Raw genomic sequence first — 15,440 nt, forward strand, 5'->3', positions numbered from 1 at the left:
CTTGAAAGAAGACTAAATAATTGGAGATAATTTAATATATTATAAATTTGAAATATGAAGTTATTGAGGAAATGGTGAACTACTTAAGAGATTCTGGGAAAATTTGTTGCTGATCGATTAGGGGAAAATGTCAGTGTGTTACACTAAGCATTACAGCACTCTGATAGCAGAGAAATTCTATACAAACAAACTGAAAAGAGGAATGATCAGAGAAATCTTAAGATATCTTAAGATATGGCCAAAACAAAAATGAACATCATAAACTAAAAGACAAAATATAGACTTAGGAGCATATAAAAATACTTATAACATATAAGCAAATAGGCATTACTAATTTACAAGTTATCTTTAATCAATAAGGAACGACAATTCAACCTACCAGAAAATTAAATTAAATGGAAATCCTAATAGCCTGTAAGTATATGAATGTCTCATGATTCATTCAATTATGATTATGGTGGGGAAGAATGTAGTTGTTGGAAGTAGATTGCATGAGTTGGCACCTCTGCTCCTCAACTAAACTGGCTGTGTGACTTTAGTCCAGTAACTTAACCTCTCTATCTGAATTTCCTTGTTAATAAAATAAAGGTAAAATTATCATTATACATGCAGTGGGTATATATGGTGAAAATTGAATGAGTTGGCCCATATAAAGCATTTAACAGTCCCTGTTATATAATGACCACTTGTAGAATGAGCTGTCATCTTCATCTACCTTGTTTAGCAATTTAAATGATGAAATTCATTTAAGTAATCAGCTTAACAAATATAGAAAAAGGATCCTCTCAAATTCTGTTTTTGGGAGTATGAGTTGGTATAAGTCTGCAGAAGAAACTTGGATAAAATGGATAAAAAATTAATATACACATATGTTTGAGCATTTATAGTCTATCTATTTTGAAGAGACCATTGGGGCTCAGAGAGGTACAGTAACTGCACATAGTCACACAATGTTAAATGCCAGAAGTGGGAATCATATCTATATGGGTCTGGTTTTACAGCCCTACCTTGGTCTATTGTTTTTTAACATGAAAAAAAACAGTGAAAACTGTGCAGTCTCATTTGTTACAAAAAAAGAAGTTCATATTAATCCAAGACTCTTTTTCTTTCTATGAAATTTTAAGTATATTAAGTTAAAATGCCTGTAGTTGGCCAAGCTGTGGGGAAACAGGCAGGCTTCTTCGCTGAGCCTAGGAATGTGAATTAACACAGCATTTCAGAAAGGCAAACTGGCTACTTGCCTGCACTATGAGAATAGATGTATTCCACGACTCAGCAAGTCCATTTCTAGGAATTTATCTTTAGAAATGTATCATGAATGCATAGAGACATCTGTGAATAAATTCATCACACTGTTTACAACTGTTAAAAATTGGAAATGAACTTGATGAATTACAACTGAGGATTAGTCAGGTTCACTACAGAATATTTGTGAGGTAAAGAACCATTCTGAACAATGTGGGAGAATGGGTTATTATATAAGGGAATGTTTCCTATATATTTTTTTATTTAAAAGGAGTTCTGTGCTGCCTTGGCTGGTTGGTGACAGTACTCCCTGCAGAACAAACAGTGACCTAGTGGACAGTTTAATCTCTCCTGTTGGTTATAACTCCTGTCATTGGAACCAGGCCTGTTTCCAAGTGGGGTGAAAAATTTGAATTGTTGCTGTTGCAGAGGAGACCCATGGAGCCAAAGAGACCATGAAAATCTGTAGCCACCAGTTCTTGCCATCCTGCAGGATGAATTTCAAGCAGGAATTTACCAGGAAGAGCAAGAGTACAGATGTTCAGGACAGGCACTGGGCGGGTCCCTTCTAGGGAAAACACCATGATGCTTTTAGAACCTAGGACTTTTAAGGATTTGAGGTACCTTTGTTCTTGTCCCCTCATGTCCTGTTTGTTACCCCTTTGTCTTGATGACCTAGACACAAGGGGAGGGTATGACATGATCTTGAAGCGATAGTTTCCCTTAAGGGGTTAAAAATTAACTAGCAGGACTAGGGGAGATTTGGCAGAACAGTTCCAGTTTTCCAGATGGCTGTTTTGATAAGGTTCCCTGTGGGTTCCCAGTCCTGTGACCTGTGGACTCTCTTGGATGTATGTGTCTGATTTCCTCCCTGTAAGTTCCTGCCACTTGTTGTCCGTCCCCACCCTCTTGCTCATGGATGACTAGCTACCCCAGATAAAGTGTATTGTACTCTTGCCAAGCCACATGTCTGTCCTCGTCACATTTTATTACATTTACATCAGCTGGGACTAAGCATGCACCATGGTGTTCTCACAGTTATGAGTTTTGCGTTTTGCATGAAATGAAAGACATGTAATAGAAAATGCTAGGTTATACCCCAATGTTCTCCATTTTCTAATTTTTAGGTCAAACAATGAAGGAATCAATATGACTCTGTATTTGGATTCTGATCTTAAATGTGTGTCTTTTCTACTTAAATCAACTGGTGGATTTATTCCTTTGTAATGCTTTTGATCAATTTTGCTGTTGAATCACTTGATAACTCATTGCATCAAAGTTTTTTTTTTCTTCTAGTAAATGTCAAGTTATTGGAAAATAATTATTTTTTAATAAGTTTTAGATGCAGATTTTTTTCTCTATTCTTACATACCTGTGCCTATTACATGCTGATTATAAAATAGGTTAGTTTTCTAATATAATGAGTGTTATAGCATTTATTGGACTCAAAGTTATTTTCTACCAAACAATGTTTAAAAAAGCTTTTCATATTGACTTTGCTTAGAGCTCATTTAAGCAGATTTAACATTCTTTACGAAAATGTTGAATAGTTTGAGAATTATTGTGGGTCAGATTAAAAATTTTAAACTAGACTAATTTCTCAGTTACTTTCTTTTTGATTACAAAATTCTGAATCATTACTCAGAAGCAAACTTCCCGTACTGATTCATTTATTACCTAATTTGCCAATAAAATAATGCTTACCTAGGCTCCTGATATAGGCTTTATAGATAAAATGTGTAAAAACATCTACGAGACATGAAAACACCCATTTTTCTGATTATGGGCGTTTTAGTTCCTAATGAGGTTAACTATATTATTGCTGTGGGGAGATGCCTGCCAAAAATTACTGCATAGTATCAGACACTCTTTACATATGAAAAATTCAATATAAAAAGATGAATAATATGTTGATTTAAAGAGTTACTGACAAAATTGATCCAAGACACTTATATTTGAGTCAAATGAAGTCCTCTCAGATTCAGCCCCTGAAGACTCTTCAGAGTTACGTAACTATCTTTCCTTCTTGCCTTTGTTGATACAGAACTGAAAGTTAAACTGAGTTTTAAGTTGAAGTATTATCTTATAGCCAGGGATGAAAATTTGTGTATATGCTCTCTTCTAAATATTCTTTGTACTTTTATTTTCTCACTGAATATGATAAGTAAAGTTCTGAGATTTATACATAAATATAAAATTATTTACAATGAGGAATAATCTTCAAAAGTCTAAGTACAAATAATAAGCATAAATGATGTGATATACACATGTGATATATACCTGTGTGTATGTTTTGTTTTAATTTCCTGTGTATACATGCACTCACACAAGAATTTGACAAGTTAGGATGTTATAGAAGAACTTGTAATCCTAGATTGTTTTGTCAGAAGTTTAATTACATAAAGACAGTAGAAAGTGAAGATATTTTAAAAGCTAGTCTCTTCTGTTACTATTTCAGTATTTAATTCTAACACTAAATATTCAAATGCATTAACCTATTAATAACCCAAACACCTTTCAAGTGCAAACTATTACAATATGTTTCCATTTCCACTTATCTTTAACTATGACCCAAAAGATATTCCTTATGGTGAACAGATTAAAAAAGTGAAATTAATAAATGTTCATCAATAGAATTGATAAATCTTTGCTTATTTGCATGTTGAACATAAAGAGTAGTTTATAAATGAGATCTGTTTATGAATGTAATCAAATTACAAATAATATTGGTAAATACAAAATGAAGTTGCAAGATACATCCAGCATATCACTTAGGCAAAAAAAATGCTTAACACTTTTTTTCAAGGATATTTTTATAAGTATAAATTCTTAATAAAAATTTTAAAATACCTGTCACATTCTAATTTATGTTCAGAGGAAAGAATGGTGATGTTTGTGGAAGTTCAAAGGGACTTTATTTTTTGTAATTTTCAAACTTTTAAAATTCATACATTTTAAATGAATTTTTTTTCCAAAAGTGCTAAACATGGATTGCTTTAATTATATCTCTAACTTTGATGACGGCTTTAATGTCCTTAGGTGGATGCTGGGTTTTGCTGACACAATGCAAGGGACATTGAGTAACAGGAAATGGCCATTTACCAAATTAAAAACAAAAATCTTCTTTTGCTATGAAATATTTCTTTTTATACTGATACCTCTTGTTCTTCTCTTGACCCACCCTAACCCTTAAGAAATCATGGAAATTTTAAGATAACAGTACAATGACTATGGATTTGAAGCAAAGCTAATTTGGATCAAATTCAGCTTGGCAAACTGCAATGCTGTTTTTGTATTTATTTCTTTCAACTTTAACACCCACAATTTATTAAGTGAGACTGTGTATCAAAGCGGAAGCTCAGAATCCTGTTTGGACACCGTTGAGGAAGGAAACCAGGTCTTTATGGGGCACCCCCTTCCTCTTAGCCACTGGCCAGGAAAACCATCTTTCTGTATAAAAGCTATTCAATCTGAGAGAGGTGGAGTGACTTTGGGAAGGAAGATGACCTCTCCCTTGTAAAGTGGAATTGCCGTTTCCCCTTGTGACTTACTCAACTCATTTCCACCACTGTTTATAAGAACACTTGTGTGAATGTCGGTGGAGATGGCAATAGTCATTTAAAATATGGCTCAAATTTCAGGCCCTCAAATTTCCTAAGATACCTAAATAATGGGGTCATTACAATTCCAGATAGAATTTTTGAAAAACTCAAGTTTTGCTGAGGACCTTATAGAGTTAATGGATACACTTCTTAAAAGCTAGAAGTTTAATTACTTCATATACCTCCATGTGTACAATGAAAAGCAGGGCTGCTATCAAATCTGAAGAGAGTGATTAAATCTAGATAATTAACATGCCTTTCAAGAGAGAGAGCTGAATGGTTTCTAAAACAATACAGGGGATGTTTTCCTTAGAAGTCATATATGCTGGGTCAGTGGGTAGCTAAGTGTGTGACTTAGATGTGACATACTGGTTGAAAGAGGACATCAGAGGAACTTGTTTATTTTAAAGATTTAGATTTTGAATGATTTTGATCTCAATATTAGGTGGGCTGATTGGTTTATTTAATTTACTTTGCTAGTTAGTGAAGTACTATCATTTTATGAAAAAATAAAGATTTGTTATTTATTTCCTTAAAATAGTTTGGGAATAATTTTAGACTCACAGAAAAATTGTAAAGACAAGAGAATCCTCACATACCCTCCACCCAATTTCTCCTAATGTTACTATCTCAAATGACCGTGATAGTTTTGTCAAAACTAAGAGACACCATGACATTGGTACATTATTAATAACTGGACTCTGATCTTTCTTTGGACTTCACTAGCTTTGGCACTTAATGTCCTGTTTCTTTTCCAGGATCCAGATCAGGGTATCCCATTATATTCAGTCATCTTATCTCCTTGTTCTCTTCTGATTTATGATGGTTTCCTAGTCTTTCCTTTTTTCCCATGACCTTGACAGTCTTGAGGAGTATTGGCCAGGAATTTTGGAGAATATTAATCATTTGGGGGGTACATGAAAGTGTGTAACCTCTGCAGTGTTTGAAGGAAAAGGCTATGTGGCTATGTGGTTCTGTCACGATTTGTACCAATAATTTTCTATCAACACACAAGTTTGTTCCTGGTAGTTGTTACTTTACCTTCTTATCTATTATAACAGGTCTCTGGAATTAAAAATTGATTCATGATAGATTTAGGTTCTGTTTAATAAATTCACTCCCTTTGCAACGTTACCAAAGTTAGTTGTGGTTATTCTGTTTAAACCTTATAGAAAGTTTGTACTATTGTGTATTTTATCTTTTGTTTATAACAGATTAAAGACGGGCAACCAAATTGTTATGTACTAAAGAATAAAGACTTAGAACAAGCTTTTAAAGGAGTTATTTACTTAGAGATGGACCTCATATATAATCCGGTAAGTCTTATTGGGTCATACTTCCTAGCATTTTTGTACTTAAAATAAAGGTGACCAGGCTTTAGAGACTAAAACTAATGAACAGTATCTCTTGATTGTTATGACTGGAGAGAGAGGGGATAATCATTTTTAAAACCTCAGTCCTAAAATTTGTGCTGAGAATCACAGCTTTCAGGTTCCATCAGCAGAATCAATGGTGTTTAATTCTCCAGTAAAATAAAATGCTAAGGAATGAGTAAAAACAAAAGGAAAAAAATAGATTTATGTAATGTATATCATATAAACATAGGTAGATAACATAGCTCAATATTATATAAATATATGGGTATATATACCAAAGATGGTATATCTATATGTTATATAAAGTATAGCTCATTACATAAATATATATCTAAAATTTATGTAACATATAGATGAAACTTATACAATAAACATATAACCTACATACAAGGTAAAATGTATGATATCTATAAAAATCTCTACATAGTCTATTATATGTTATCTGTCCAATATATAAAGCAAAATTTTATATATGATATAAATATATTTTTATCCTTATGTTCCCTGGCTCTCAGTAGTGCTAGAACTCTGGGCATAGTCTTCAGTGTAAGAGCATGTTTCTCCTTTTTTTTTTTTTTTTTCATCTCCCCCTGTACCTTTAAGAACATCAAACATAAGGAGGTTACAGGTTACAGGACAGATTGCCCCCATTCCTGCCTTTCTCTGGCAAGCATTTGTGTATGCATTGTATATAAAGGTGATTATACTCAGACAAAATCTGGGCTTAAGGGCTGGGGATGTGGCTCAAACGGTAGCGCGCTCGCCTGGCATGCGTGCGGCCCGGGTTCGATCCTCAGCACCACATACAAACAAAGATGTTGTGTCTGCCGAAAACTAAAAAATAAATATTAAAATTCTCTCTCTCTCTCTCTAAAAAAAAAAAAAAAAAAAAAAATTAAGAAAAAAAAAAATCTGGGCTTAAGGGCAAGTGGGATTAAAGCGTTAAAAACAAAATATCTCTCCTAAGTGACTTTTCAGTTGTCCATCTGATGCAGAGGAGAAGAACTTGAATTTTATTGTGTGTGTTTTTTCTCTCTCTGGTGGTTTGAATAAATCATTAAATCCCTCTGAGCCTCAGTTTATTTCTTATAAAATGGGAATGATGTGGTACATCCATTTATTTTTCCAGGTCATTGAAAAGAACTGAGATTCTCTGTGGAAAAGATTTTTTTTTCCTTTAATAAGCTGAAAATTGATGTGCATGTACCAGGTATTATCTGTGTAAGCTAAGTTCAAAATAATATGAGAGGGAAATTTTATCTTCCAGGGACATTAGTTTGAGAATGTATGAACATCACTCTCTGTGGTGGTTTAAATTACCTCATAGGAATTACTGAAGTGGAGGCAACACTCTCCCATATCCAGCCTACCCAAGGACTCTCCTGAAATGCCCCACAAAGACAGGCAGAGCTGAGGGTATCTGCCTTTGGACCCTGCCAGAGGCCTCAGGGTCCAAAGGCATTGGTTTCCATCTTTTGTCCAGTTACTAGACAGAGGAGAAGGATGCTAAAGGCCACTTGCATGCTGTTCTTTGTAACAACTAATGTCTTTCTAGGTCAAGGCAAGTATTAGGACCTTTACTCCCAGAGAAAAGCGCTTTGTTGAAGATAGCAGGAAGCTGTCCAAAAAGGTAAGCTGGTCCCGGGCATAGTGGTGCATACCTGTAATCCCAGTGGCTCTGGAGACTGAAGCAGGAGGATTGAGAATTCAAAGCCAGCCTCAGCAATTTAGCAAGGACCTAAGCAACTCAGTGAGACCCTGTCTCTAATAAAATACAAAAGGTGGTTGGGGATGTGGCTCAGTGGTTAAGTGCCCCTGGGTTCAATACCAGGTATGGAAAAAAAAAAATAGGTAGGCTGGTCCCCTAGACTGGCTGGCTGCTGGGCACATAAACTCCCAGCACCCAAGTGCTTCTTCCTCACTGCTTGTCTGCTTCTTTCTTCCCTCTCTCTCCATTTGTCTTTCCTTCTCTCCCCAAATAAGATCATTAGGCAGTTCAATAAGAATGGTGTACAGAGACTTAAAACTAACCTATGGGTTGAAGCAGAAGCCTCAGCCAGCCCTCCAGTATTCTCCTGAATCATTCTTAAAGAACAATTCCTAGCATGGACATCCTCCTGAATTCCCTTGCCTGTCCACCCTCCTTCACTTGTAGCTATTTCAGTCTCTAGCTTTTGAAGTTGCAGGGAGGTGGTCTGCCTGATGAGTGGACAAGGGAATTAACCCAGAGGACTCTTCCAGACTTCTGGCCTCGGATTACCCTAAGACTTTTCTTATCACTCATGTGTTGTCTAAATTTGGGTTGTGTTGACATTTTACCCCATGCTGAATTGTCTAACTTTCCCTCTGCCTGTTGCCTGAAATTCCTCTCTTCGGTCCAACAAAAAGTGAAGATCAGGGACAAGTAGTGGAAGTTTTACATTTTTTTACCATGACCTTTACCTTCCCCTCACCCCCCAGTCCCTGCCTGTCCTCTTTAGATACAGTTCAGGATTTCACTCTGTACCCATTGTCCCTCTTCAGTTGTGTAACAAAGAACAAAGTGTCCCCTTTTTAAAGCGTTTATTACTTCCACTACTTCCTTTGGGCTCAGCAGCTGTGGATGAAACAAAGCAGTTAAATATAAAGGCATCTTATCAACCTTTTGTTTCCCATGAACTTCTGGGCACATTGGAAAAGGCCTTAACCATCTTCTAAAGGGAAGCATCCAAATAAATGTTTTGTTTCAGTCTGCTCTAATACTGGCAGTCTGTGATATTTGTTTTGTATATTCTGAGTAAAGGCCTTTTATTATTATTATTATTATTATTATTATTATTATTGCATTTTTCTCTGTTTACCTGAAAGTTAATACTTGAGTTAAGGTAGGTGGTGTAGCTGCTTTGCAAACAAATTGAAACGAATCTGCCTAAAACAGGGAGAAAAGACATTTCCTTTGTAAAACATGACCTCCAAGTGGGGTGGATTTGGGCTCTGAGAAAAATGAAGGGTTTGAGGCTGAAATCCTGGAGTAGGTCAGAACTCTCCCGAGTGCCGTTAACCACTTAGTAACCCCCAGTTTTCACAAAGGTGAAACTTTTGCTTTTGATACAAATTCTTAAAACCTTTTACTATGTGACAGGTATTTTTCTAAGGTGCTTAACTCTCTTACAACCACTTGTAAAGTGAGACTAATAGCAGTCCTATTTGTGAAGGAGTTAAGTAACTTGCCTAGGGTTGTATAGTTGGGAAGAGGGAGGACTGGATTCTCTTCCAAGAACTATACTTTCTTATAGGCGTATAGACAAGATGAGCTGCATTACTTGAATTTTCCACTATGAATTTGTGCAGTTAATTCCAAAGAAAAACAATATCAGCATTCATTCCCATTCCTGTGAGCTCTGACTCCGTTTCTCTGTGTCCATCTGTCTTTCTCTCTTTCTTCCTGTGTCTCACGCATACACTTTCACACATTCCATGACATCAAAAGCCCAGTTGCTATACCTTTCACCAGACCAGTTTTGTGCTGAATATTATTGAAAGAGTTATTCTTCATCAAATGAGCTGTAACTTAACACTGGAATTGTTTTTCCTCTTATGAATGATAATATTTTTAAACAGTTTTGTATATCAGACATTCCCTTTCTATTAATTTTTCTAATTGGTGCCTCTACAGAAGATAATTTAAATGATCAGGCTACTTGATCTAAAGGGAATACTTGGAGTATTTAAATCAAGTTCTCCATTTTCATTTTTTTTTAAATCAGATCTTATCAAGAGATGTGGACCGTGTGAAAAGACTCACTATGGCAGTATGGAATACAATTCAGTTCCTTAAGAGCTGCTTCCAGTGGGAGTCCACGTTAAGAAGTACCATAGCATTTGTGGTAAGCTTTCTTTTTTATGTTAAAATTATTTGCTGCTTCTTTGTAGCCATTTGTCTTTATAAAATATATTATGGCATAAGGATTATGTTGGGTTTGTCTAAGATTGTACTTAAGTCATGAAAATGCTTTAAATTAACAAAATCCTACTTATGTACCATTTCTTGAGGAGCTTAAGAGAGTCAATGTTACATACATATGTATATGTATTTAAATTTAAACATACATGTGTATACTGCAAATATAATATAAATATATACACATATATGTTTAAATTTTCTGTAGTTTCTATATAGCCAGATTTGTACGGTTGTTGTCCTGATGCCTACTATGAAAAATGGCAGCTGAATAATCACATGATTATAAATAAATGGCTCTGATTTAGGTTTTAAGTAAGTATTAACAAACTTTGATATTAAAAGCATTTATTCCTATCAAGCCACTTGCTGCATAACTGATACATATTACCATTTAACTCAATGTCATAATGGAGAAATATTCATGTATATGAAGTATATTCTTTTCTCTGATAACATTGGTTCATTCTTATGAGCATATGTATAATAATAGGATCAAAGAACTGGAATAGAACTTAAAGCCACCTAACTATCACAGAGTATTCAAGAATCCTGGAAGGATTTGGCAGTTGTTACAACACCCTTGCTTTGACTCTCTGGACATTCTCTCTTATTTGTAAAGAGATTTGTTCTTAATCAGATTGGCATTGTTACCCATGGAAGGAGATACCATGTCTTTCACTGGCAAATTTTGAATGATGGTATTATGGCACTGATTTCTGTATTGAGTGGAGATTACTATAGGGGCTGACATGGTGAATGAGTGGCCTATGAATAAGTACAGGTCATGATTCACAGTCTGACTTTTGCACTTCACATGGTTCTTCTATCTCTTGTTTTCTAACATCAGTATTACCTTAATAATCTCTGCTACCCCACTGGGTCAGACTTAGAAAAAATGAGCTCAAGATGTCAACAGGGCCAAGGTCATTCTCACCCTCTCTCTATAGTCACTCATTCTCAATTGGATATATTTGATTTGCTTTTTCCTTGCCATTGGGGAGCATCTTGTTTGATCTAGTTAATTTCAGTTTTTCCATCACATCAGGGCATAGAGGACTATGCTGTCTACAAGTTTTATGTTTAATATACCTTCTCTGATGTCTGGAGTTGTCAAAATATTTGGCCTTGAAAATAAGGAATTTGTTAATTTATATCTGTCATTGTCTTGACATATATTTATCCACCCCCTTTTCTCACATCCTCCTTAGCCGGTGGGTGCCTTTATGTGTTGGGTTCCTCTTCAGCCCTGCCAATTCCACTTCCCACCTGAATTCCCTTTCAAAACTTTCCATGGAATGTTCTGTGCAATTCTGGGCAGAAGAGGAAAGTGAACACAATTGGTAGCTTCTTCCAGTCCTCACGCCAGCCAGCCGCCGCGAGGAGCAAAGGATTTCCTCCTCCTTGAGTTTCGTTTCTGGCACTGTGATTTTAGAAAAACAGGTCTGTTGCCCTGGATCCTGTAGGGGATGACAGAAATGATTAATGGACTGCTGGCCTGATCCGAAGAAAGATTAGAACAAATGAACAGAAACAGGTTGGCCAGGAGAGAGGACTTCTAGATGGGAAGGGAGCCTTGGCAGAAGGTGGGGGGCACTTCTTCAATGCCCCTTCTTTAAGGTGGGTCCTCCCTAGTGAGCACCACCTTGAAACAGAGCCCTCTGCAGCAGCCTGCTGCATCGTACCTTCCAGTGCCCAAGACCCACAGAAAGTAAATAAAGGTGCTCTTCTTCTTGCTTGTTTCCCTATGGCTGATTTGCAAGGCATATAATAAAAAAAAATATTGTATATGTATGATACCAAACCAGACACTTTTCTTGTTCTTTTGCCTTATACAACACAGTATAACCATTAATTGCATAACATTTATATTTGGCATTACCAGTAATCTGATTGAGGTGATTGAAATTACCTGGGAGGATGTGTGTAGGCGATATCTGAGTATGGTGCCATTTCATGTAAGGGACTTGAGCATCCACAGATTCTCATCTCTGCAGGAGACGGGGGTCTTCTTCCCTCAGAGGTACAGGAAGTGATGGTGGTCCCACACTTGAAGGGATTTTTTCCCCTTCTGTTTTGTGAGGAAACATAAAATAACCTATTAGTTTCATGTTCTTCCCTTTATTTCAAGATGATAAAAAACATGTACATTGTGGGGATCATGGTCAATATATTCTGGGTGTTAATTTTAAGACCTTATAAAAGCAAACCATACATTTTCCAAGGATTCCTCTGTATGTGTGTATGTGTGTGCGTAGGCCAAGATCATATCTTGTTGAAAGCTGCAGTTGAAGAAAAGCAGACTTTACGGTTCCTGAGGTGTTGAATCAGAAGTGGATGGACAGCCGTGGGAGAATTTATCTCGTTAGATTTTCCACGTGTGGGATTTATGCTCTTAACACCTACATGGTGGTTGTATTCTCAACACTAAGAAAAGTAGTTATCCTGAATTTTCACTGAACCTTCTGTGCTAATGTTGCTGCATATTGTTGAATTTGTTGTTATTGTACAAAATTAAATTCAAAAAAGTTTTTTTAGTGGTCAAAACATTCCAGATCATGTTTCTGTTCTCCCGCCCCCCCCGTGGTGAGGATAAATATTAAAAAAATTCTTTCAGTTCTGTCTTTCTCCTTCTCCTAAGTTTTCTAAATATGTTGGTGCATTACATTCTTCAAGTTTTACTTATTAGTGCTAAAATAAATATATATTTTTGTCCCTTGAAAAAAGTCATAGTCTTGACCCTCCCAGTTGAAAGACAAACTGATATGAGATGTCAATTTATTGACAAAGACCAAATGTAACTAAAATATCTTTCTGGAAATTAAGTGCATCTGTATATTTTCCTATGAATAGATGTGTAAACATAGATGACATTTTATACACATGTGCATGGTTATTTTCACACTGGCTTTGAGCTTCAGGCGTATTAGTAGCTTGTGTTAGTTCACTGCTTTCTATGTTTCAGGCAGAGTCCCAAGCATTTTACAAGCATTCACTTGCTTAGTTCTTACAACAACTTGCTGATGTACGTAATAATTACTATCTTCTTTTGGCAGATGAAAAAATGAGGCTTTATAGGTTAAGTAAATTATCAGAGCTAATATATTTTTAAGAGGCAGAGCTGGGTTTAAACCCAGGAGTGTTGAGGATATTGTAGCTCAGTGGTAGAGCATCTGACTAGCAATCACAGAGACCCTGGGTTCAATCTCCAGTACGCCAATAAACAAATAAATAAAGCAGGACACAGTGCTTGTCATCCTTGTATTTAGGCAGTGGCTCTAGAAACAACTATATTGATCATTTCAGATATGTGTTTAGATGATATGCATGGGGTACTCCCCAGCTTATCCAGGATACCTTTGGGGAAAGAAACCTTAATTTTGTGGATGGTAAGATTCTCAATCACTAGCACTTTGTTTACAGGTGATAGGGCTAAAGGAAAAGAAGCAAAACATGGAAATATCTGTAAAACTCCAGGGCAACAACACAAACATCGGTATTTACACACATGTGACATCCTTGGAATCCAGCTGGATGACCTGGAAAACCCTAGTATCTGGCGCTAGACCCAGATTTGGGTCTGAGGTTTTTTTCTTTCTTTTCTTGGATTTTTCTTAGATGATGTGAAAGAGTTATCAAGGAAAGAATAAAATGAAACCTAAGTATAACCAATTGGAGGGGTCATGAAATGAATCAATACATATTTCAAGATTTTTTTCAAAATAAGGAACGGGGTAGAGGAGAGTTATAGTCTGAATTAATACCTTCCTTCAAAATATTTTAAAACAATAGCAATCCAAGAAATAGCTCCATATTTTTGATGTATGTGGGGCATTCTATATAATATCCTTAGTGTCTTATTGGAAGTACCTCATTTGATGGTAATGAAGACAAATTTGGTTTTAGAGATAATTTAGCACTGTGACATTTATATTATAGAACCAATTATATGTATGGGGTTTCACTTTGTTTTTGTTTTGCTATTATTTTGTTACAAACCCCATGATGGTCTATAAAAATATATAAACTTATGATATAACTTCATGTTTTCATATGATAAAAGAGCATTTACTCAAGAGATGGCATCATGAGAAGGTTATCTTCAATAGCAAAGTTCTTCTGATGCTTTTAAAATAGGATTCTGTTTATGTAGTTCTGCCTTTTCCTCCATCTTTCAGACATACCTATTATGTCCAAAGAGGCAAGCATGTGGGGCATTGATGGATTCCTTGTTTTATTAAATTTTTACTCGGATATTTGATGTTTAAAAGTAATCTAAATCTACCATATATCAATGGTATCTTCATAAAGCTATGATTTTAACATCTATGACTTTTTTTCCTGAATTTTTTAAGTGTAGGAAAATAAAGAATTTATTCTTCAGAGTTGGCAGAGTCTGTAATATGATATATAATTTAAGGCATCAATCAACCTCCCACCAATAAGGTTAAAAAATACATCTCTTTTTTCTGTCCCTTATTTAACATTTATAGGATTTAGCATTTAGAGAGATCCTAGAATATTGAGAAACAGAAAATAATCTCACTTGGAACTTAAAACCAATAGTAGCAGTTAACAGAATCAACCTTTCTAATGCATAATAAGCATGTTTGCACAGTACACACAACTTACACTCATTTGCACTGTAAAAAGCAGAGAATGGGGTCTGGGGTTGTAGCTCAGTGGTTCAGTGCTTGCCTTGCATGTGTGAGGCACCGGGTTCAATTCTTTGTACCACATTAAAAAAAAAAAAAAAAATGAAGTGTAGAGCACTCAGGAACATAAAGTTGCCCTGCTGAACATTTTGGAAAAACTGGATGTAAGACTTTGAAATTTGCTTGTGCTCATGATTCCCCTGTGGTTCATAGAACATTCAGATTTATTTTGCTTTGGTACAAATGACAAATACACCTGTGATTGTGTTTCAAGATTGGATTCCTCAAGTAATGCCTGTCAAATATCTTTTTTAATGATTCACATATTAATGTGTTAACTGAGTCTAGAAGATTTACTATTTACAAAAGTTCTATCACTGTTTACAACTGGTTGTACTTGCATTTGATGACAAACACTCTTTGGGTGTCTGTGACTGCACCCCTTAGAAGTCACCATTGGATACACAAAGCAGACACAGACATCCCTGTTCATTTGGTAGGTGTCTGCATACTTGGCACTAAAAGATGAACAGAATTTCTATAAAAGAGGAAAAGAAAAATTACACAGTTAAAATAAGCATTTTATACAAAAGAGGATTTCTGAGAATTTTAAATGTGTGTG

General features: G+C 35.6%; 1 protein-coding gene across 4 annotated transcripts in view; it reads left to right on the forward strand.

Moving 5' to 3' along the window:
- Positions 1–15,440, forward strand: part of Mctp2 (multiple C2 and transmembrane domain containing 2) — a 160,870-nt gene that overhangs the window by 86,549 nt on the left and 58,881 nt on the right. For all 4 annotated transcript variants that reach the window (XM_076848831.2, XM_076848832.2, XM_076848833.2 and 1 more), the window contains exons 14-16: positions 6,062–6,163; positions 7,779–7,853; positions 9,970–10,089. In XM_076848831.2, the coding sequence (XP_076704946.2) occupies positions 6,062–6,163; positions 7,779–7,853; positions 9,970–10,089 (297 nt within the window). The remainder of the gene's footprint in view (positions 1–6,061; positions 6,164–7,778; positions 7,854–9,969; positions 10,090–15,440) is intronic.

Source organism: Callospermophilus lateralis, chromosome 3 (genome assembly GCF_048772815.1).
Source record: "Callospermophilus lateralis isolate mCalLat2 chromosome 3, mCalLat2.hap1, whole genome shotgun sequence".
Lineage (NCBI taxonomy): Eukaryota > Metazoa > Chordata > Mammalia > Rodentia > Sciuridae > Callospermophilus > Callospermophilus lateralis.